Source organism: Micropterus salmoides, unplaced genomic scaffold (genome assembly GCF_014851395.1).
Source record: "Micropterus salmoides isolate LMB-PRFRI ecotype aquatic unplaced genomic scaffold, ASM1485139v1 Ms_hic_scaffold_1, whole genome shotgun sequence".
Lineage (NCBI taxonomy): Eukaryota > Metazoa > Chordata > Actinopteri > Centrarchiformes > Centrarchidae > Micropterus > Micropterus salmoides.
The window spans coordinates 8,732,968-8,758,410 of record NW_024040040.1 but is presented as its reverse complement, the minus strand read 5'-3'; the positions used below and the strand labels follow the sequence as shown (position 1 = coordinate 8,758,410).

At 39.9% G+C, this 25,443-nt stretch overlaps 1 protein-coding gene across 2 annotated transcripts in view; it reads right to left on the bottom strand.

Moving 5' to 3' along the window:
- The window catches only part of xirp2a (xin actin binding repeat containing 2a), a 56,731-nt gene that overhangs the window by 28,655 nt on the left and 2,633 nt on the right, over positions 1-25,443 (bottom strand). Inside the window, exons 1-2 of one of the 2 annotated variants that reach the window (XM_038716750.1) lie at positions 4,501-4,609; positions 4,170-4,281 (exon numbers count right to left, since the gene is read on the bottom strand). In XM_038716750.1, the coding sequence (XP_038572678.1) occupies positions 4,170-4,197 (28 nt within the window). In that variant the 5' untranslated portion in view covers positions 4,198-4,281; positions 4,501-4,609. Of the gene's footprint in view, positions 1-4,169; positions 4,282-4,500; positions 4,610-25,443 lie in introns of those variants that run through there. The other variant, XM_038716741.1, reaches the window with a different exon arrangement.

Here is a 25,443-nt window from a genome sequence, read left to right as displayed (position 1 = left end):
ACTGAGCAGGAAGCATCAGCCAACGTGTTGTGTATTTGCTCACACTCACCCATGAGTTCATCCACAGTTTTATTCTCTTTTTATTTTTTCTGTGCAAAACACAGTAAACACAAGTGCAACTAGCTGAGGATGATAGTCTGCCTCAATGTTTGTTTATGTCTGAAGTCACATTTGATCACTCAAGTTTCAGTGAGAGCCCAAGTCCCTGGACTCGCCACTCTGAAATCGTTTAGAATTAACGCCAAATGTATGGTGCTACGTCTTGACTGAATCGTCTGGTGTGTGCGTTCTCAAGATTAAAATTAAAGAAATCTGTCGAAGAAGTCTGTCGTTATGTCTGTGGAATCCCACGTTTCTAAAATCGGTTAAGATTTGAAAATCCTCTAGTGTGCACCAGGCATTACAGTGCATGCTAAAATATAAGACACATTATGATTAAATGCAAAGGACTTCAGAGAATAACCATTTTACACCTTTCCATGCATACTAAACCTATATGGTGTATAGAGATTGTACTGATTTCACCCAGGGTAACCACAAACCAGCCTCACATCTATACACAATATAGTGAAAATGCTCGTTTCCAAATTTCCATACATCAGTCTTGTCTTATGGACTACTTTGCGTCTTAGAAACGACTCTGTGGATCTAATCTGAAATTGCAATGAAGAAAATCTTTGTTTTTCCGAATGATAATATAATAAAGACATCTTCATTTGGCAGACAAATGTGGGAGGAGATTAATTAAAACAAAAACAGGCTTGGCAAATCCAGTTCCAATTGGCAGAATTTGCACACTGGAAAAAGCCACTTGGGCCAGGTGTGTTTGGCAAATTTAGTCAGCCACAGACTAATATAAATATATATACACACACACACACACACACACACACACACACAACTTTTAAATAATATAATAAAACACAATTCTATTATCTTACTAACTCCCATTATTGCATGTGCCACAAAGCCAGCCACAGTGTCATGGTGGTGATTCCGGTATAATACGAGAGGAAACAAGTAAACAACGATGCCTGTTTAGATAGAGCACCAGCATGGAGATTTATAGGTGAGCTTTGTATCTGTTTTTAAAGAGCAGTTACGCCGCCACTGTGCTTTATTTAAACATTGAGGCTTTGCAGGGAACATCTCCTGTGGCCCCCCTGCCATCACTGTCAGTCATTTGACCTGGCAGATTATGCGCCATGTGCATGACAACTTGTCAGCAAAGACAAAAGCTGTCGCTCAGACAGGACAACAGCCTTCTTCGTCAAGAAGCTCCAATTTTAGACACAGTACGGAGATTTAGAGAAGTGCAGGGTGACACGAAAGCCTGACTGATCTCACGTAGAGATGGAGAGGCTCTAAGTGAGCATGTGTCAATATGTTGAGTGCCAGCATCCACGGTTGAGTGTGTGCACATGTGTGTGTCTAACACCTTGATGCTACTTTGAGGCTTGTCAACACTTTCATCACTTTTTATTCTCACTTTCTACAATCATCACCTTTCTCTTTGTCTTTTGTTTTCAAATTCCATTCCAGGACATATGTTGCTAAAGCATAGAAAAGAAAATGGAGGACAAAGAATAAGAAATCAGTGTAATATAAGAAAATATTTTATCTGCAGTGAACATTCAAGCAGCTAAGATATTTTTCCAAAAACATTAGATCAGCCCTGTGATGAACTGATGACTTATTCAGGGTGTAGCCCACCTCTTACCCAATGTTTGCTGGGATTAGCTCCAGCCCCCCTTCGACCCTGCATGGATAAGCAGTTGAAGATGATGGATGATTATAGATCATATGACTATTTGTATGTGAAATGTGTCTTTCATAGTGATGAAACCAGAGACAATTCATGAACTAACTGCAGTTCCCCTCAGCTCTACTGAGCTTTTTAAAGTCTTTCGGCTCATTGTTTTGGTTTTATGGTCCACAACTTCAATGTTTTTGTTTCAGTCTCACCTCTCTCATCAGCCAGCAGCCTTTTTTTCTGCAAAACAACTTGAAAAACCAACTGTACACTACCTGCCCAGCACCAAACAGCAGACAAAGTTTGCACCTAGCTGGTGAACACAGTTGAACATTTAGTACAGCATTGTGCTATTGAACAGAAACACAGAGACCACAACTTATTTTTATATAGTCTATATATGGTTAAACAGTTTACTGTTTTCTGGTGCCTTTGTAATGTTGAACGTGAGGCAAAAGTAAAAGGCAAACTAATGACAATGTGAGAAGATTTAATTGCATTTAATTAGCAGGTTTACTTGTGTTTTACCTGTGTTTTCAAAAATAGAAATGTCAATAGATTATATTTTTTAATTGATCAAAATGCAAAGTTAGTGAAAAGAAGAAAAATCTACATCAAATCAATATTTGGTGTGACCATCCTTTGCCTTCTAACAGCCTCAATTCTTCTAGGTACACTTGCAAAAAGTCAAGGGATTTTTAGGCACATCGTCAGGTGTATGAATAAACAATTATAGCAAACAGGTGCTAATGATCATAAATTCAATATGGTTGAAACACAATCATTAAGTGAAACAGCAACAGTTGTGCTGGAGGAACACAACTATGTGAGGAACAGCCAAACTCAGTGAGGTGAGGTTGCTGACGACAGTTTACTGTCAAAAGCCATACACCATGGCAAGACTGAGCACAGCAACAAGACACAAGGTAGCTGTTTTGCATCAGCAAGGTCTCTCCCAGGAAGACATTCTAAGGCTTGGTGCTGTCCAAGCTCTTGTAAAGAAGCACAAAGAAATGTGCAACTTTGAGGACTGTAGATGCAGTGGTTGGCGAAAGAAACTTACTGCAGCTGATGTCCAGCAGTGCCATCAGCTCTGAAATGGCAGACAACAATGGGACCCTGATACACCCATTTACTGTCTGGTCAGAAATGGCCCCCATGAAAGCCAAAAAGGTCATACTGAACTATGTACGAAAACACAGGGACTGGGGTGCAGAAAAATGGCAGCAGGTGCTCTGGACTGATGAGTCAAAATATTAAGTATTTGGCTGCATCAGAAGGCAGGTTGTTTGCCAACGTTTGGGGTTGCATTTCTGCAAACGACTGCTGGGGATTGCTTTGTCAAAATGAATGGTCTCCTCAATACTGAGAAGTATAGGCAGATATTTATTTATTCATCAGGGAGGCATCTGATTGGCCCCAAATTTATTCTGCAACATTACAACAAACCCAAACATACAGCAAAAGTCTTTAAAAATTTCAGTGTTGCCCTGGAAGTGATGGTATGGTCCTGATCTCAACATCATCAAATCTGTCTGGGATTACATGAAGAGAGGGAAGCAGAGAAACTGTGGACAGTTCTACAAGATGTTTGGGCCAACCTTCTGGCCTAGTTACTTCAAAAAATAATTGATGCTATTTTGAGGGCAAAGGGTGGCCACACCAAATATTTATTTGATTTAGATTTTTCTTCTGTTGACTCATTTTGCATTTTGTTAATTTATAAATCTTATCTATTAACATGAGTATTTTTAAAGCATTCTTACTTTACAGCATTTTTCCCCACACCTGCCTAAAACCTTTAGTGTACATGCTTATTGTGGTGATAAAAGGGGGGAATATTCCATGTTCTGGTCTACATGCACTTTCTGGAGTATTTTGACAAACTTTTAACATAGTTTTTCAGAATTTGATTAAGCAGTTTTCTGGGGGTGTTTCCAATTGTTGAATAGTAAAATCTTTCCCTCTTTTACTTACACAAACTTCACGAGGACTTTACTTTATTTGTGATCTGCAGTGAGGTAAAATCTATTGTACCTCGGACGGTAAGCTCTATCCTTGTGTACACTGCTATCAGCGTCAGTGGAAAACAAACTGGAGGTAGCCACCGCAGCGTTGCTATCTAGCGAGTCCCCAGCTTCCCATTAAAAACCTGCCAGGAAGGCAGCCTTATCTGGCAATGAACAATCTAGTTTTCAAAAGTTGCTTTCTGCTAAATGTTTATCTTACAGAACAAATGGGACACCACATTGCATTAACCACCCCGCAGCCTCGGTTATTTGTTTGAGACTAGTGTAACCATGATGCAATCATAGAGCTAAGCCTCCTGTCATATGTTATAACATCTGATGTTGCATCAAAGCTTTCTGAAGAGCAACTTTTTACATATAATGAAATGAAAAACAAGAATACTCACAAAGAGATGTGTCCTTAGGTGAGGCCATGGTCTGATCTGTTAATGGGTCAGCCTGTGTGAGACTACTGGATGTCACTCTTTTGGATGGGGAGGTGTGGACGTTTGTCACTTCCTGGTTGAGAGAAAGAGAGAGAGAGAGAGAGCGCTATCAGAGAAAACACCTGTGCTATTTCAACCGGGAGATGGAGAGGTGACGCTACGGGTCATCAAAACCAGCTGGCTGTGCCCAAATCGCATGTACACACCCTGCTAACACAGACACACATGTACAACCACCTCCTCACACACACACACACAGAAAAACAGAGGATACACATTCCACCACACATGCCTTAAGTATGAAAAATGATACAGTCACGCGTCTGGTGACATTTAAGCTCTGGATTCCAGTGAAAATTTGTTGCTGTCGTCTGGTCTGCACACACAACACATGTACACTAACACACCCACACACATCTGTGAGTGCAAAGAGAGACGACCTTGAACACAATATGAACAGTACGCATTGACTGGAAAGTTAGTGCAAACAGCACTTGGTTGAATTTTAATAGAGCCACTCTAGCTGTAACTAAAGGTGTTTTCACAGGCCTCTTTTGATAAAAGGTACAACATTGGTAAATGGCATGTCCTTGCTGCACACAGGCTTGTTTTTCCCCTGGAAGCATTTTGTAAAACTTAGAAGTCAGCCGGTGCAACATGCCTATTGAGTTGCAAATCACCCCCGCAGGGAATAAACACACCTGTGTGTGTGTCTGTGTAGGTGTGTGTAGGCATGTGTGTCTTTGCAAATACGCGTGTTTTTTTTTTTTTTCCATTTGCAAATCAAATGTATTCCCAATAGCGCTTTTTCGACAGCATCTTTCCGAGAGTGACAGCAAATACGCAACAACTCTGCACACTGCATAAGCACATGGCTCTCTGTCTCTCTCTCTCACACACACACCTGTATCTGTCTAGCTTGGTCTCCTTCTGTCTGCTGAAGGTGTCAACCATAATTTCAAAAATGCATCAAAGGACAAAACGACTTCAAAAATCCCATTTAGCAAATCCCTGAAAGATATGCACGGTCATTTGCATACTTTCATACTATATTACACACAAACACACACACACACACACACACACACACACACACACACACACACACACACACACACACACACACACACACACACACACACACACACACACACAAATGTGGCAAAACAGGGATGTAAACATAATCTCTCCCTTTCTGTCACTGTCACTCTCTCTCTCTTGCTGAAGTAGCACTCACATCGAATGAAGCTCAAATCAGTGAGCTGCGAGGAGCAAAAGCACTCGTTCCAAACCGGCTGCTAGCCACAGCTCCCTAGTGCTGTATGTTTGACTGCTGATATTAAACAGAGTATTTTGTCTAGAACAGGGTGTTACTTTGCCCAGGGGATGATTAAGTGCACGAGCGGTGAGGATGTTTTACAGGCCACTGTGCGAAAAATGTGTGTATGCCTGAGTTTGAGTTCATTACAACTGTTTGCAGGACTGAAAGTCACTGAATGAGGGCCATTAACAGGGATTCAAACATTTATCCCTCTTTGGATGTCTGATGAGCTTGTTTACACTTCACTTAAAGCCAACGTCTGTTGTAAATTATGCATGTAGCACGTGTGGTGTGTGGGTGTGAACACATTTGGAAAGATTTTCTCTGAGTATAATATTTTTCAGTTATCACATCAGATGAAACAATGTTGGATCTCACTGAAGAATTGGCTGTGTGCACGTAGACTACAGAAAGTACTGTATGTCGTCACAAGGCTGAGCCTACGTCTCTAAATGTACGATTCTAAAATTGGATTATCAAGACTACTTCAATTCAGGACTTTGAGTGTGAAAAGAGTGAAATAGTTGTGGCAGCTAAATAACAATCACTCACCACATTGGGGCTGCAATTATTCAATTATTAATCAATTATTTTCATCATTGATTAATTTGATGATTAACATCTTAAATAATGGATTATTTGTTCTATAAAATACTAAAAGATTTTTTAGTAAACACGTGTCTTGTTTTGTCCAACCAACAGTCCAAAAACAAAAGACTGTTGAAAAATAGCTTATATGATAAACCTATCGAAAATGTATTTTCTGTGGATCAACTGATTAAACACCAAAGCGTTTTTGCTCCACACATTGTCTGAGACATCGTGTAAAAACAAAGCACGTTTTAAGATCACGATTCACTGACAATAAATAAATGTAATAATCAAGGTTGTTGTGATTCAACAGGGCTGAGGTCGTCAGGGCGACGCAATAATATAGAACGTTGGGTCATCGGCATAATAAGAGACCCAGATCCCATGTTTCCTTATAGACCCTCAAAATTCATACAAGCTTTTATTATTAAATATTATTATTTTGTTATGCTTCACAAGATGTGCTTGTTGGGTCATTGAACAACGCGTGAAACCCCCCCACCCCACACCTGTCTGGTGGAAGAATTAAGGGGGCAGCACCTGACAATTTATTTTTTTTTTACTTTTTCCAAAACAGGCAATCTGATAATCACACCTTCTTCACACAGTTATTGGTCAGGTGTGCTACTCTCTCAAGCTCTGTTTTTTCTTCACACAACACAACTCATTTTCGCATGTACAAACAAGAAAAACACTATAAATTCCCCGCAGGAGAGACAATTCATCACATTGCAACGTTGTCCATGAAGCAGGTTTTTCACTTATAGTGTGTAGCCGTCCAAAGTAGGTATACATACTTTAGCCTTCAGATGTGGTTGGACTCTTTTAAGGCAGCATATGTTAAGTGCAGCTATCAGCTACACAGCAGGGTCTTTTGGGCCAAAATGCAGACAGGGAGAAAAACAAGTACAGTTAGTGGGGTTTATTTACCAACTAATGAAACTGAAATGAAGTGTGGTGAATCAGTCTAGAATGAAAAAAAGTAAATCCATATGTGAAACAGTGAGTAGTCCTTAAGTAAGTGGAAAGCAAGCCTAAACACACAGAGGTGGTTTACAGGACATTGTTCTGACAAACATGAAACAAGAAACTAGGTCAATCTGAAATCCACAGTGTAGGACAGCATGAAGCACAGTGAATCAAACAATGAGTGAAGGGAGCAAACCACTTGAATACAACAGGAGGGGAGAACATAATGATACACAGGTGAAACCACTAGACAAACAGTGAGGACATAAACACAGGAAGTAAAAGAAGACCAGAACACTAGGGGCAGCTGACTACAACATTAAAGAGGAAACAAGAAACACAGAACAAAATCAAACGAGAATCGTGACAGCATATCCAATAAAAAATGACAGGACCCCTGGGGCACACAACAAAAATATTTATTCTTTATGAACAAAACTCCTCAAGTAGCCTCGACCCATTCTGGGTGTGCTCTAAGGCCCAACCTGAGATGACCACCTCTTCGCAAGGAAATTTAACTGACTGTGTAAAATGCAGTACTGAGCTCAAAAATTACCAAAATAGATAATTTTCTAGCATTCTAGTTATAATTTAGATATTTGAGCAGAGCCATCTCAGTGCTAAATTTGGCACTGAAGCAAGACTGAAATAAGAACTGAAGCCAGTAAAAATTAACAGTTGAGAGTAAACAAGATTAAAAAATACATTAAGTTAGAAATTGATTATTCATGTTATTGGCAAAAAGACTGTGTTGGGTTTTTCTAGGAGAAGCTAAACAAAGGCAATTTTCAAAAGCCAGAGAAAAACAGCCAGTCTGCAAGGAGGGACTGATAATGTGCATTAATTCTGCTGACAAAAACCAATGACCTCTTTACAAGACTGGTCAAGGACACAGGGAGAGCTTCAGAGAACAAAGCACTTAGTTTAAGAAAACAGCATCAGCTGCAGCACATTAAAACAGGATAGTGTAGTCATTTTCAAATGAGTATAGACAAATACAGTAAATCACGATTATGGAGTAGCAAGTCAAAGTCTGAACATAATAACAGACATGAGGAAAACAAATGGTTTTTGTTTGATCTGTTATGATTCTACCAATCAGAAGTGAGAACTGCAGTTAACTCTTTTATGAAATACAATAACTGGATGAACAGCAGTAGTGCCACAGCTTAATGTCTGATGCAACCAAGTGTTATCTAGCTTTGAGTCTCTACCATATGTTCTCTTTGGTGCAGGCTGCCACTGAAGAAGGAGGAAGAGGGACGGGGATAGTGGTGGTGGTGTAGTGGATGTCTCAGTAGACTGACACAGTTAATAAGGGACAGTGCTTCGTGAAATCTGTCTAAACGTCGGCGGCCTGTCGCAAGAGATAATCCCTGAAAAGGAAAAAAAAAAAATCACTGGATCCCCAGCTAATTAAATCAATGCTGGCCATCTGGGACAATTTCATGTGTGACAGACGCTTACAAAGACCTGTGATGGTAAAACCATGGTAACAGGAAATAGTAATACACTCACTGTTAGTCTGGGGAGGTGACACTGTGACACCCTCCACCTTCACATTGGTGGCTATTAGAGGGAGACATCACTAGAGCATAGACGGATCCAGGAAACCTTGAGCTTGCTGTCACACAGGGACTTCGCCATTTCACAGCTGTTGACATTTTCGTCTTCTAACAAGCGGTGCTCCTACTCGTAGGACTTTAATGACATGCCGTGCTGCTTGGAGGGTCTCCGAGGAGAGCTGTCCGCCTTTCTCTGCTCAGATGTTCTCGATCTGTCCTCCCCCTCTCCCCCTCTGTGTCATCCACTGTTCAAAAAATGTCAGTCTTAATAACTCAATTAGTCAAGAATTGAGCCAAAGGGTTTTAATTTGTCAACCCAAGAGAAAGAATGGGAGGGTGACATTATCTTAACCTATATCAAGTGGGTTTACCTCAGTCCATTGCAGAATTTTTCACAAGGCAAAGAAAATATGAGTCAAGCCTGGACTTGTCCTGAATCACACTTTTCATTTTATCGACCAGGTATTATTGGGTGAACCAAGGATTAAACTAAAGGCCTCAGTAATCTTCAAACACAGTGCTTTCTGGATCGTTAAACAGCGTCTAAAACCCCTCCCTTCACACCATCCTGTAAGCTGAGCTTATTTTAGCAGACGGAGGCTAGCTCTTTTACCATGTTTCCAGACTTTATGTTAAGCCATGCTAACTGGCCGCTGGCTGTAGCATTAGCCTATAAATAAACAGACAGATGTGAGAGTGGTATCGAACTTCTGATTTAACTCTCTGCAAGAAAGTGAATAAGTTCATTTACCAAAATGTCAAACTATTCCTGTAAAGAACTAGGTGATTTACAATTCAGCAAAAAACAGATCCCAATCTCCAGTCTGTAATGTCATATCAAAGGTTTATGAGGTGCTTTTGCATTGCATACATAAAGTAAAAATCTGTTGTTTACTCCCATTAAAGATGATTGGATCCACCAATGCAAAGACTACTGTATATCCCACGTTTTGTCCTTGTCAATACTAACTGGAATAAGCTGTGTAGGTGAGAATGCTCTAAGTTTTGATTAGCGTAGTTTTAGGACACTTGAGCACACATTTAAACAGTGTCTGCTGGTCATATTTACTCATTTTGATAGCACATAATCCGTCTGTAGTGTTTGAATCTGGTCATCCACTCAAGGTAAATGGCCATGACATGGAGTTTGAAAATGCATTATAATCAATAATATTTGGCCAAATGAACGTGGTTATGAGTTAGATAAGAGCTAGCATCCGTCTCTCCTGCACTCCTCAAATAGCTCCAAGTGTTTTTGCTGGAGTTGGTGAAGCTACAGTAGCAGTTCAAATCAATAAGGTTCGCTGGTTCAATATCAGATGTGTCATTTTGGAGGAGAGAGTGCATCCATCTCAACGAGATGTACTCCTTAAACACTTTTAAGATCTTATTTTTGGTTTGCTGCTCTCTCTCCCTTTTACCCTCTATCATTTTTTCTTTCTTTTTCTGACAATGTTTTCCCCATCCTCTATCACGCCGTCTTTCAATCTTACTTTCTCTTTTTTTGTGTTGAGACAACTCCCTGGTCTGATTGAGTGTGTCTGCAGCATGCTTGTTATCCGGATTGTCTTTCAGGTGAATGGTGGGAACACCTGGGACCTGTGGCGTTTTTTTGGGGGGGAGCCAACAGGGGCCAGTGACCCTGTAACACAGATCTTGGACCCCCCTATGGCCCCCCCTCTGAACGAAAAGTCTACACAACAGCCCTATTGAACTGGCGGCCCGCAGGCTACATCCGGCCCAGCACGTAATCTAATATATATGACAACAATAGTAAGCTACATGTAGGCCTATAGTGTAAGAAGGTAGGTAAAGAGTGTCGTTTCATCTTTGTTGAGTTTCACATGCGCTGTACCAATCATGAAATCATGAAAAAGCCAATAATTTACCAACACACCTGTTTAATAAGCATAAACACGCAAAACACAATGTTTTAATCTGCTCAGTCTCTCATCCACCAGCTGTGTTGTTTTATTCTTACAAACAAGCTAAAGTGAAAAGTGTCTGTCTTTAGTAACTGTTTAGCTTAGTTTGCTAGGACATTAAAATATGGCACATTATAAACTCAGCTGGTGGCAGAGACAAAACAGCCCTCCTCTCTTCCAGCAGCAGCAGATGGAGGAGGACAGGAGGTACTGAGTTGGTCATTCTTTCTAAACTTCACTCAGTATGTTGATGTCAGGTCAGGAATATGATTTATTTTACTGACATTTTAGATTTGTTTCCGGTGATATATTCAATCATGTTGCTGCTCTGGAAACAACATTTAGTTAATAAAAATGTTACATTCTTTTTTTTTTAAATAATAGCCTATATTCAATTATTTAGTAATAAATAGGTCTACAGTAATCATAGTAATATATCTTCCTTGCCACAAAATGTACATTAAACTGAATGCAGCATTGTAGACAATGTTTTGTCCTTGTAATCCATGTTTCCATTGCATGGATATCCTTTGGATATTGATGGAAATTGTTCTCAGTCCCCCTCCTTAAAGGGTAAATTATTATCATAACAATTTAATAATGCATTGCATTAAAACAGAACTTTTCATACACAAAAAGCGACAACAGTAGCCTACATGCAAAAATATGTATTCCACTCCATAATGTACAGATGATGGCCTACTATCAAGTATTTTGTTTTGTGTATATTTCACATAATGACTAATAACAGGGGTGAATATGGTGGTGTTTCTTGCTTCCTAGAAAAAGTTAGAGTGGGATACAAAATACAAACTGGGATCCTGAGAATGTCTAGTACGCTAGAGCTTAAACTGTTCATTAAGCTTTACAAAGATGTGTTGCATCAAAGAATGAAAGTTACTGAAAAGATCCTGTTACTGAAACAAATAACTGTAACATACTGAAACATACTAAAACATTACATTATATACAAAACAAGACATTTTGAAAGCTTGAACATTGCCTTTGTCTCTTTTGTCCCGGATTGATTGTGCCCCTCTGACAAAACAACTGGCCCCAGCCTGGCCCTCTCAATAAAACTGGTCTAGAACCGCCACTGCCACCGGTTCCAGCCGGTTCTGCCCATGCTCCGAAGATTTATAAAAGCTTGCACTTTAACCAGCATGTGGAGACTCTCTCCATACATTTGTTTTTTAATGTTTGTTTCTTTGCTCCTGCTGATTAGCACACCCCAAGTACTCTTGACATTTAATGCCTATGACAGTGTGTTTGGAGTAGCATTGTAGTTCTGGTTTATGTATGGTTAGTGACTGAAGGGGCCTGCCAAAAGAAGAAGTCACTCACACATGACTCACTGTTCGGGTACTTCCTTCAAAATGACACGACTCCTTTGTCAGCAAATGGCACATGCATGAGTGACTCCACGCATGTGTACACAGACACTGTATTTATTTACACAGCTCCGCCACATGCACAGTCCCTCTGACAGCTCTTGGACTGAGTGCTTCTGGCTGTGAAAGCTGCCTTATGGATTTGCTGGCATAACATACAAGTGGCTGCTCTCAAAAATGACTCATGAGACTGTACAACAGTAAGCAAATCACTGGGCTGACTGAGGCCACCAGCTGCTTTGGACTTATTTCTCTAAACATGGCTGACCTTCACCAACAACCCAAGGCAGTGAGCCAAAGGTCTTAGCAGTCAAACTGTGCATCACAAAGCCAGTTCAATTAGTCTGACTGTCTAAGGCTTCGTTCACACTGCAGGCCTTAAGATGGACCACATATGAAAGTGGCCTGAATCCGAACAGGAAGGGATCAGATTCCATGTGACTTGGGCTGCTTACACTAGCCATGTTTCCATCTAATTCTCAAGCGAATTTTAAGCAAACCTAAGCAAAAAAGAAAACTGAGTTTCCATTAACTGGTTTGGAGCAAATAAACTAGGCTACATAAAGTGTAGTTTCGTCAGACGTTGACATTACGGATGGCTGTAATAATCAAGATATAGAAGTTGCAAACCGGAAAACCAGTTGCATGGACCTGAAAACCGTGGATCTGAGAAAAATGAAGAGGGGCCTTCAGGAATGTGTTTCAACTAGACAGGTTGGAATTGTTCTTTCATGTCAGCTAGTATTGGCCATGTTTCATGCTGTCCGGACATGAAGACTTGTTTGCAATGTCAGAACTTACTCAGCAAAGATGTTTTCATCTCCCATTAACTCTTTTTCGAAAAAGGCAAAAACCACCTCAAAAGAATTTTTTTTTTAAACATTTTCAAATTTTGCCGTTTCCATCAACATTTTCTAATGCAATACTTCAAAATGGGGTCACTTTGGCCAGCAGTATGAATGCAGCCTAAGAGTTAGTAAAGCAGGGTCACCCAAACAAAATCCACAGGACCATGAGTGAAGTATTAAATATGACATGCAGTGATAACCAAGAAGAGAACCAGTTATATACAGTGAGGTAAAACATATACAATATAATCATACACTCCTGAAGCTCATTTCCACCAGGGAATGGCCCCTAAATGTGGTCTTTCTACAAACTTTTGGATGTGAGTGTACCGGGTGCAGGTCAGTTGTAGTGCTAATATAGATTTTCTTTTACATTTACATGTGATGACTTTTAAACGTCAGCACGGTAAATCAATACTGTCTCTCCACCTGAAGTTATAAAACCTTAAGTTCCTGTTGTGGGAAAAGGCCCCAATGACCTTAAAAGTAGAGTCAGGTTGTTTCTGTTGCCAATGCACAGTGGGAAAAGATTAAGATAAATGTATTTGCTGATAAAGAAAAATGTTGATAAAAAACTGCTGATGCAAGTAATAGTAAGTTATTTCTTTCCCTAATAAAATATGACAGTGTTTTACTTTGTCTATTTGCATTTTTGACATAATTCAGTCTAAAGCTTAAATACTCACAGAGTTGTTGTTCATTCTAAACAGCAGAGATGGACTACGTGTGCAAAAGCTTAACTGTCAGGAATGAAAGAAACTGAAAATGATTTAACACATAAGGTTCAGAAGGCACTTGCTCTGCTTTGGCTTCAACATTCAGCTATGGTGGTTACAGCTGGCTGTAGACACTGCAGTGCCTCAACCTCTGGGGCTAAACTATGCAGGCTGTGTGAATAAACAGATGAGTGAACAAAGGTCTGAGAGAGAGGCTTTGTTAATTATATGAGGCAGCTGTAATCTTGAAAGAGACGGCTGGTGTGAGAAAATAGATTGATTTGCACACATATACAGTAAACAGTTTCATCTAGAGAGTGCAGTGTCTTTACAGTCATCTAAATGTAGTTCACATTTAACCAAATAATTTTATGTTCGACAATGTAATTGGCTTTTTAAACATTTTGTGATATTTTTTTCAGATTGATGTTTTAATCTAAATGTGCACTGCTATAGTATATCCCACCTAACAACAAAAGATGGATATGAAAATAAATTCTTCAAGGCAACATTTTCTTCAGGGATTATTTGCTGTGTGACCTAATTTCTTCTGCTGGGTGTCAAGTGATTGATGGTGAGCAGGGGGAAATGAAAACATTCAATCTGAGCCCAATGAAATAATTTCATCTAAAAGTTTCTTAAGTTCCATGTTTACTGTGATGGATCACTGTGGAAGTTGTTTTATATGTGCAGGAGTGAGTGGCAGCAAATGAAACCAAAGCCTGGTGCCTCAAACTATACTATACTGTGCAGATAAATAATATAAACCTCAGCAGGGGGGCAAAGGACTGGAGCACTGATTAATTTGCAGCCTTTAATTGTGCAAACAGACTCACATTTTGGCACCTTCTCTTCCTCAGAGTCAAAATGGACTTATAAAACCTTCTCCACTGAATATTCTATATGGCAGACTAAGTCAAGAAACATCCTCAAACACTGTAAAGTCCTAAAAAGTAATGCATCTTTTAAAAGGTAGGCGGTTGGTTGCAGACTACCAAGCACTGTCTCGTAGTTGCTAATTCAGTCTGTAGGTTTTTCCTGCTGTGGCCCCTAACACTCATCCACATCCTGCTGAACAAGACCACAGACATAAAATCAGCATGCTTAACATTTGCTAAACACAAATTACAGCTGGAAGAGGAATAGTTGAGGGATCACCACATTTATTACAATTCATCCTGGGGGTGGAGTGTCAGCAGCACTTTTCATGGCAGTCCACCCAACAGAACCACAAATGTTAACCTCATGGTGACACTCGTGGAAAAGTCAGGGGATCACCAAAATCACTACAATGCATTATCTTGGAATGATCAATGATTGTATCAAAATTGTGCCAATGCATCAAGTAGATGTTAAGATATTTCACTGGATGTGTAAAAACGTCCTGCTGGTGGCGCTAGAGAATATGTCAGTGGGACATATCCTCCTCCTTTCTGTAATTGACTCTATCTGTTTGCTGCTGTACTTGTACTTTTTTAACTTAATGTAACTTTTTTTATAACTTTTTTTGTAAGATGTATGTGAGTCTGTTTTGATTATATCTAAATGCTTGATGTCCTTGTCCATTTTGAATCTGATGAAGACGCAGTAGCTTTGCGATGTTAGGCTGTTTCCACTATTCAAGGATACAAATCAGTCAGTGTGCTCCAGTCCTTTCTTTTCCTCTGAAGTCTGCTGTGCTTGATCTGAGAATCGCTTCAATCAGCTGCCCATTGTTGGAAGATGTGTGGAGAACCCCCATTTTTTTCAGGAATAGTTTATAGAAGCCAGAACTATTCAGTTTAAAAAACACTACACCAATTATATTATATGTATTATAACCAATATAAAACCAGTATTTCATTTGCAGGTCAAATGACACCAGCAAGATCTTGTAGACTATGCAGAAATTTTCAAAAATATTACATAATTCTTTGGTGCTATGCAGTTTGTTAGCTGAGGTAAAAAAAAACATGCAGATCTCTGCCACGTGTGTGGGGGTATGTGGGTGGGGAACAGGGAGTGCAGGACAGGCTGTGTGTCCAGCGTGCATGCAAATAGAGTAGTGGAATGAAGGGAAGAAAGCGTTTAGTGTAAACTTATTGAAACATTCTTATTTATTTAGAACATTTTCTTGTAAACTATCACCTAAAATAAAAACCCTCCCTCTCCATTCCCAAACAAAGAAGAATTTCACTCAGTTGACCTTCCTACAGTCAAGATGGCAGCAACAGGGATAACAAGAACGGGGATTTATTCATCTTGCCTAACTTTAGTTGATCTAAACATATCCGGTTTGGAATCTCAAGATGCTCCGATTCAAGATGAAACTTTTCTACGCATGTCAGTTTCTGAGCCAGTTAGGTAAGCCCTGTTTTTCCCCGGAAATGCCTTTTGCTATCTCGATGATGAATACTGCTGAGAAGATGAAAGTCTAAAATTTACTATTGTCTCTTTCAATAAAACAGGTTTTTCAAAAATTGTGGGTCAACCACAAGAGGTCCCTGAGCATACAGTCATAAATGTGCACAAACAATATTCGGCTGATTCCAGTTTAGTACTATACAAGATTAGCTGTGGACACATGAAACATGACCACCTCGAGGCTTGTGCCTGGTGGAGATAAAAAGCAGCTCAGGAGCATACAATAAGTAAAAAAAATTGGATCTCAAGGCTAATCATTTGCCTTCTTCTATCACCACCTCCTTGTGTTTGTTATGCAACTGTGTGTACTGCTCATTTGAAGGTTATCTCGGCTTTCAAGCCATCCTCCCTTTCGCTTCCTCTCTCTCCGTCTACTCTTTGGCAGTTGCTTTCTTTACGCCAGTGTTTTTGTTTGTGCCATGAGCGTTCCATTTTTGCAATCCAGTAGAAGTATGAAAACCGTCTTTTTTATTTGCTTTCAATCCTCAATCGTCTGTCCTCATTATGACTAAACAGAGGCACATCAATATTTCAAGCACTTGTAGGCAAGCATGGGCACATATGAGACACGGTCCAGAAACAGAGAGGGAGAAAAGAAAGAGATGAGCCATGGGCCAATAAAAGAAGTGAAAAGGCTAGAACAGACTCCGCGTGACAAAGGACAGATTGGCATAAAAAAGTCAGACAGGAAAAACAAAACTGATCAACAACAGAAAGAGACTGACATAGAGGTAGAGAAGGCGACTGTGGGAGGTGGAATCTGGTTTGTACTAGTGATTTGTGTTTTTCTACTAAGGCCAGCTGGGACAGAGCGGATTAACTAAAGGCCAAACAACCAGACAGAGTCACAGTGAAAAGCAGACAGACATATAGCAAGCCAGATCAAAGCCCACAGGGGTATATGATTCACATTTATGGTTACAGACAAACAGAGCTGCAACAGATGGGAGATTTTCATACAGAAGCTCCTGATGTATGAGCAAAGGGCACGTATATTGCTACTCTGGACACAGCTTGTGTTTGTGCTTCCTCTCTGGCAGTTTTTTGAAACATAAACTTGGCTGATGTGTTTTCATCCCATCCCATGTTAGTGAAAAGGGCTGTCTGGTGTTTCTTTGGGTACATGATGCAACACTTAGTCAGAGTTTTCCCTCAGCTGTATTTGTGGTTCTGTCCTGTCAAAATCCTCCTTCCCAGTGCCTGCCTGACGAATAGTGTCTGCTCTTCATTTTTCGTTCTTTTGTTTCAGCAAGGTAAAAACCTAGGTGAAATATTTTGTTACAAATATTTTGACTGAACTAATTATATAGTGACAGGTGCTGCATTAAGGCCTGGTCACACCAGACTACCAGAGAGTGGTACAGAGAAATAAATCCAAGCACCTCTGCAAAATATTTGGCTTGTGAGCTAACTGCTAATTCACTAGCCGGCAAGACCAGTCATAGCTCCTGGAGATTCTCTCTATATTATCTATTCTGTTTACTCCCCCTGACAAATAAATTAGTTAGCTCGTACGTTAGCGTCGCTCTGTTCCTAAGGGAACAATACATTCACACAGTCTGTGGACCATTTCTCTTTTGTGGAGCTGTTTACACTCAGACAGGTGAGATTAAATAAGACTGGATGGTGCAACACAGGTAATACATTAGTATAGCTCCTCCATTTTGGACTCTCCGGCGCTCTGTCTCTTGCGTTTGGTTATAAACATAAATTGAGAGTTCCCAATGGAATAAATTGATATTGCAGTGAAATACCACCACTTTGAATGCTGCTGTGACCAGGCCTTTAGTCACAGACTTTTGACATTCAAATAGTTTTTGTTGGTTCTGTAACAAATATTCCCCAAAACTGTCATCTAAAACCAAACATCACAGAGTCAAACTTAAAACCAGCGGGCCTTGCTAGCACTCCTCACGGGGGAGTTTATTGCAACATGAAAGCAAGGAGTAGTCCAGTATACTGGCAACATTGATTTTTATTTCTAATTTTCAATAAAGAAGAATTCAGTTAGACACCTATACATCGAGGAGTTAACCATTTATTGTAAATGGTTAGTTAGATCTGATCCTTGAGGGGTCAATCAAAGTTTTCAAAGCAGCAACAAATATTCTGCTGGAAGAACTAATCCTCCTTAATAAACTCAAACAGGAACCTTAAATCTGCGTGAAGTTCAACATGTGTAAACTCTGACCCACATATTCACACCTTTGAACTATAGCAAGCCATCTTAACATTTAAGGGAAGAACTGAAAATGGTGGAAGCTATCAGAGGTTATTGTCTTTGCTGTGGTCCAGGTTAATTTAACCCTCCTCTGTTGGGGTATTAACTGCTCCACAAAAGAAAAATGGTTACAGATGCCTTATAGGTCTTCAGCGACGGAGCTAACAAGCAAACAGTTAAGCAATTAACCTCTTTATTGAATGAAATGATGGGGATCTATTGTGACTAGCATGTCCCAGCTGGCGAGCATATAAGCGGCATTGCAGTGGGCTACAGTACCAGCTACGATAGTTCAGCAACTAGTCCTGTGAGTAGTCACCACACCCCCCAGCCTCTAGGAGGAAATATTTCCTAATGATGTGCCGGTTAATTATGCAGTAAAAAGAAAAAATCTAAAATATCTACAGTGCCTTGCTCAGGGACACTCTGGGGAGGAAGCTGTTAAAGGAGAGGAGAGTCAGTTAGTTGTGCCCAACTGGGTCCATTTGCAAATGACAAATGTGACCCAGATCTAGTGAGCAGCAGATACATTAAAGCTTGACAGACATCCAGTGATTTTGAGTTTCAAAGCTGGGCTGCAGTGCGTACTGACTGCTGGAAACTAACTGAGATAACAGCTGGCCATTGGAGGTGAGCTCTGCCCTTGAAGATAGATATATGTACATTCATGACAAACAAACTTATAATATTAGTCATTTGTGAGTTTCACATATATCAGAGATGTATAAATGAGTGTTACAAATTCAATTCAATGTATGGTTACATATACAGTCACTAAATATATTAACTCATATGAATGTGGATATGTATGGATGTTTTTCTGTAATAATGTGGTCACTGAATATATGAACACACTTATGCTGTGTATATAGCACAAAGATCTAGACCTGCTTTTTGGTCATATATTTAGTCACTCTATCCTATGGACTGCGGGAGAGCTCGTCATTCTGTATTCTGGGCCTTTCTCCCCAGATTATCAGTGCTCTTAACCGGGGCTGAAACCTGACAGACATGTGCTTGTCTACAGGGAAAGAAAGTTGTGGGAAAAGAGAAAATTAAGAAAAAGGTAAAAAAAAAAAAGACTGTGCGGCGCTCAAGTAGGGCCTGGTGAAGCTTATCATTATTGAAACATGATTATAATTTGTTAATCAGACTCTGACCTGCTTTACCTGCTAAAATATGAGCTTGCTCTTCATTTTGAGTTTCTTTCTCTTAACGCCTCTGCTGATTCACTCTGAAGCTCTGTCACTCCCTATCAATCTTCATCTTCCTTCCTCTCTGCCTTCCCCTCCCATCCACTCTCTCAGTCCTCTTTTTCACAATACGGCCCTATGCTCACTGATTGTTAATCATATTTCAGTCTCTTTCATCAGGCTCTGTGCTCTCTTAACGTTTAGTGAGCAACGCCACATCACCAGGCACTATTTATACGTTACGACTCAAAAGTGGCCTGGGATCCAGCTCTGTTTTCAATCTTTCTAAATATACACTGAACCATGGAGCTCACATTGGATGACTTACTGCATACCAAGTTGATATTCTGGGGATTTGAATCTATAATTGTGCAAATGTGTAATACGAGAGCACACATGTGGACGAACTTTGCATCACCTTAGCGTACCGGCTCAATCAAATGTGACCTGAATAGTCGACCACTTTGTACCAGACTGAAATGTCTCAACACCTATTGGATGCATGGTCACAACATGTTGTTATTCTCCTAGAAGGTGAATCCAACTAACTCTGATAATCCCCTGAAATTAATAATGAATGAATATGTAGGTAGGATTACATTAAGCTATTTATAAGAAAATCCCTCTGTAAATCACTTACTTATTAATGCAACCCTAAATAACTGAAAAAATAAGTTTGTCTCCGTCTTTCCTGTACAAAAAAACACAGGATAATTCAGAGAAAACGATTAGGAAATTAAGGACATGTAAAATAAGGCCTTACCAAATTTGGTAAAAACATTTATGTTCTCCACAGTACGACTTGTATAAACTTTGGTGAACTATTAGCTTTACATCCAAGTTATAATGTTAAATGTGTCCAATACTTTTTTAGAACCAAATGCCTGCAAGTCCCATCAGCCTCAGCTGTACTTTTTGCTAATTACAAAATGTTTGCAAACATTGGCATGTAAAGTGTGATGAGTTGCCAAACTTAGAAGTTAAAATAATTTTCTTTCCGTTCAATGTATTAAACCCTCCAAAAGATCCAGACACTTTTTATACCTCTATGCTAACTCGTCAAAATTAATGGTGGTGGTTCGCTTTCTAATTTTCTCAAACATCTGTGGAGTCTTTGACATATCTAGTCTAGATAATATAATATTAATCTTTATTGTTTGACGATTCATATGTTTATTGTTGTTGGTAGATCTCTACAATCTTTGTGATTTTAAGAAAGCCATAATTATGTAGCTCTCATATTATTGAGTAAATTCATTAAGAATTAGTTTCTTAAAAAAATCTGTGAATGTATTTGTCCGGTAAAACATGGCCATTTCCAACACTGATTAGCACGCCTGCTAAAAAATCCCTGCTGTGAGTACAGCCTCACAGAGCTGCTAGACTCTTGTTAAACTGTAACCTCATTGTTCCATGTGACGCTGTGCTTTGTTCTTCTCTGCTCCGGCCAAGAGGTTTCATTTTTGACCTTTCATTTATGATACACGGTCAAAAAGATTTGCATTGGAAAACTTTTGTGAAGTCTGCTTCCTCTTGTTCTGTCTATGGCAACAATGAATGGCAGAGATGAGAGATGGCATTGTGCTGCTCCCCGACAATGACATAGTGACATAATAAATGATTGAAAAAGTAAGCCTTGAGGTCTTTGGCTAATTGTTGAACACATATGCTCTTGTGGGGCTGTGGGTGTCTAACTGCGATAGAGACACAACAATCAGAGTCACACAACAATCTGTATGGAAAAGGCCCGGAGATATGCATTCATTACTCAGCTATGGGTAATTAATGCACCACCAGAGGTATACTTTTGGGGGGGAAAGGGCTGTCTTAACAAATAATGACAGCAATACAGAGCAGAATTTTATGTATGTTTCAATTTGCCCAATCCATACCCAAACCAAACGCCAGGTAGACAAGTGAGTCTGAGTCACCTGAGTCAAATGACGCGGGGAGTTTCCAAGCTGTGTTTGGCAGACCATGTAACCGTGCAACTATTCTCAGAGCCAAGGTGGCGAGCAACAAGTCATCATGACAAAACAGACTAGCATACGTCACACACACAGCGTTGCTGCCAGCTCCATTAAAAGATTTGAATCTGTGAAACTGAGACGAAAGAGATGCCGGGTAAACGCTAATGGAATTTTTACGAGCTCAATGGACTGGATGAGGACGCTGGTGTCCTCATCAAGCCTGGATCAATTTCTTGCAGACACTTTGCGGCTTTTAGTTTACTTAACATTTAATTAAGTGTGTTTAGGAACGACGGTGCGTATTGATTGATTTCTGTATTTTGGGGGAAAATGGTTCACCATTAGCCAGAAGGCTGTCTCATTCTCATCTTTCAGCATGTCATTTGACACTTTTAAAGTGAGATTTTTCAACATGGCAGAGTGACAAAATCCACCCTCTTTACTTAAAAGCTGGAGAAAAGTGACTTAAAAAAAAAAACTATAGAAACAAATTATGAACCTGATGCATTGCTCCATTTAGTGTATTTTGAACTGAATACTGCCTTTTGAAAACAGGCCATTTGTTGAAATCATTTTGTGAAAGCTCTATAGAAAAAACATGAAAACGACAAATGTGTATTTAGTCTATTCAGCCAGACACATGAAGGTGAGTGACAGTGACGATACAAGTTATGAAAATAAACCAAGGCAACATTCCAGACCCCTTGTGCCACTGTCTGAATTTATGCGGACGCCTCATCAGCTACAGAGTTAGAGAGCACGACTCTTTCACCTATGTAAAATTCCCATTTTATCTGCTTTCCCATGTTATCCTATTAACCTGGTGTGACCAGCTTTATCCCACACTATGAAATCCTTTTAAATTACTGGAAGTAGATATTTCGCCATTTATGCAAATTCTAATAAAGAGTAAAGACATTTTAAGACACCTTCAGGCATTAAGAATTAACTCCAATTAACACCAGGTGATTAGTAATTGTCTCCCTGAGATAATCTCCTGATTAAGAACATATCATTTATCCTCCTGCTCACAGACTTTGATTTAGAGACTGTTTTTAATTGTCTTCCAGATGCTGCACTGCCACCCACTGGCTAACAGCAGCCATCACAACATGAATGAACGCCAAGTCAGGTCACGAGGATTAGAAACATTTTAAATTATGTATCTACTCATTTATGACTGAACATTTTAATGAGCTACAGAATAACGTAAAGTCTAAAGTGCAAATGCTCAACATTCTTGATTAGTGGCCTATTTAAAAGCATTTCAGCATGCATGTCAATTACTGAACGATGTATGCTTGTGTGCTTCTGTGGATTCTAGGCCCATTACGTTATAAGAAATAACACTGTAGCACAGCATCCCCTCATCTCTCTCATGCATGTGCACCAGTATGTGTGTATTCTACCCTGTGTGCACAGTCATGACCAGAAGGTCAGACAGATGTTGTAAACACAAGCCAGCGTCCCTTGAGGCCGGCCAGCTGAATAACACGCTCACTGCACTCAAGATAAAGCCTTGCATCACTTCACATCTGTGGTTGTGGTATAGCAGACCGTCCTCTCCCCCTACTGAGGATTTTGGCTGCTGTTGAGCGGCCTCCTGGAAATCCATCAGTCATTGTTATGGCTGGCCATACAATGACATCACACCGTTTAAATAAATGAAATGGGGCACAGAAACAAAAATACAGTGCATCATCAAATATTAAGCTGAGCCTTACAGATCAGCTGGGGACAAGGTCATGCTGTAGTTCTCTCCTCTCTCTGGAAATCTGGGAACGCTGCCCATACGCTTCCTTAACACCGACTACAGGCTTTTTTTCCTCAAGAAAAGATACAGACTATAAGCACTTATGATACCATACCAAGATGCAGCGTATCAACCTCCTCGTCTCAACCAGTTCTGTGTCTGTTAGACGGTCGGCATGTAGAAAAATATTATAAATTATCTTTATATAGGCTAATGACATTAGTAACAGACCACGACAGGATACGTGGGAGAGATTCTTAATGTGCAGAAAGATTTGAACATGAGCAGATAAGTGATTCCCATACATTTATTTGGCCCACCACAATATCAACTCTAACCGCCACATATTGATTTTTGATTTTTTTTTAATAGGCCAATTTAAAATCCTATTTGATTGCAGGGCTGCAGGCAGCGCATATTCGCACAGCACATCCTCTCGCTCACCCGTCCCTCTCGCTCTCGCTCATGAACACCACTGCACAAATCTGTCCAACACAATGCTGTCAATATCGGAGACCTAGCTTAAAAACATTATTAGAAAGCATGTAAGGAGCCATGCTAATAAGGAGAGCTGAGTTAATGTTAGAATGCAGCTGGATTTTCGAGGCTAACACGCTGTATATAGCTGGTAGTCTATATCGACTGCACCTTCCCCCCTCCGCCCTGTGCCACGGTTACACTGTGGGAAACACTGAGTTATAAGTTATTAACAGATGAGCTAATAAAGTCCAGTCAATAACTGAATTAAAACTGATTAATTTATCACTGAGATGAAAAGGGGGCACAAACACATTTAAATAGGTTACTTCCCCACAAAAGACACAAAAGAGGAAGTAAGACTAAATCACATGTGTTGACTCAACAGGGAAAATTATTTAAAAGCAATAAAGAATGCCTGAGAGCCTGACTACATTATATTCTATTATATTTATATATTTTGAATCACCTGCCACCCTTTATATAATAAGACATTTCCACCATAAATTGGTGCTGAAAAAGCAGAAATTGGAGCAGAGATTTTACCAGAATGCAGGAAATTAAGTCTTTAATGCTCAAAATCATCTGGGGGAGGACCCCGATACCCCCCATTTATTAAGTGCCCCATCCAAGAAAACAGCCTCTGACTTCACACAAAGTTTCTGGGAGGAACATTCATCCATCCATCCATCCATTGTCAACCGCTTATCCTGCGTACAGGGTCGCGGGGGGGCTGGAGCCAATCCCAGCTGGCATCGGGCGCAAGGCGGGATACACCCCAGACAGGTCGCCAGTCCATCGCAGGGCCAGGAACATTCATGTATTAGTTAAATATAATTACTTTTCACATGGCTTTTTGTTGCCTGGGAAAGTAATTAATATGTTGTTTGTCATTCAATTATGTGTTTTTTCCATGTTTTTAATAACAATTGTAACAACAACAATAAAATAAAATAAATCAACAATATTCAGGGCAAATAGCCAACATCTTTTTTGATGGAGGGCGGTAAGGGACCTGGATAATGGATAGGGGGGCGCTGGTCCAAAAAAGGTTGAGAACCACTGTGTTAGTAGAATTCATGCTGGGATGAGGATACTAAACCTAAATTACATGTGAAGTCAACTGTAGGTGAAATATATAGAAATATAAGCTGGGAAACAGAAACAAACACCAGTATTGTACAGATCTACGTTTACGTTCCCGTCTCAAAGCCTTCCAGCGGCCTTATGACTCTTCTCTGTCTGGATTAAACAACAAAATAATGTAATGTTGAGGTAGCGCCACAAAGTTCACAGAAGGAAGAGGTCGAGGTGGTTCAATGGGTCGACTGTATCTATCTGCTGTTTGGTGTATTCAGGCATGTAACATACAGAGGGTTTTTGCTGTAAACAGCTGCCTGTTTTTGGCTGGAAATGATCTTGAGAACAGTGAGACTGAACCAAAACAGTGAGAGTGACCAAAAAGCCAAACCAATGAGGTTAGAGACGCTAAAACACTTTGTAGAGCTGAGTATGTGGATTATCTGTAGGCTTTTTTAACTACAAGTGAACCCCTTTCACATTACAAAGTCTTTTGAACCATTGTTGAACCAAAATCATTTACTATAGCAGCTTTAACGAGTCAAACTCCATAAACAAATAGAGACAAGTGATAAAACTGAAGCACACAAATGGCCCTGAGACCCTTTGTTTATCAAAAGGCTAAGAAAATTCTCCTAATGGTAAGCACAAAGATAGGAGAGTTTTATACACCACTTGTGGTCAATGAGTCACTGGAACGTAAAACAGCCATAATAAGACCAAAGTGGAGCCCTTATCTTTTGAGACTGTTATGGCTCATACCACAGTAGCCCAAACACACATGTCTGATGACAAAAATAAGGATAAATAAG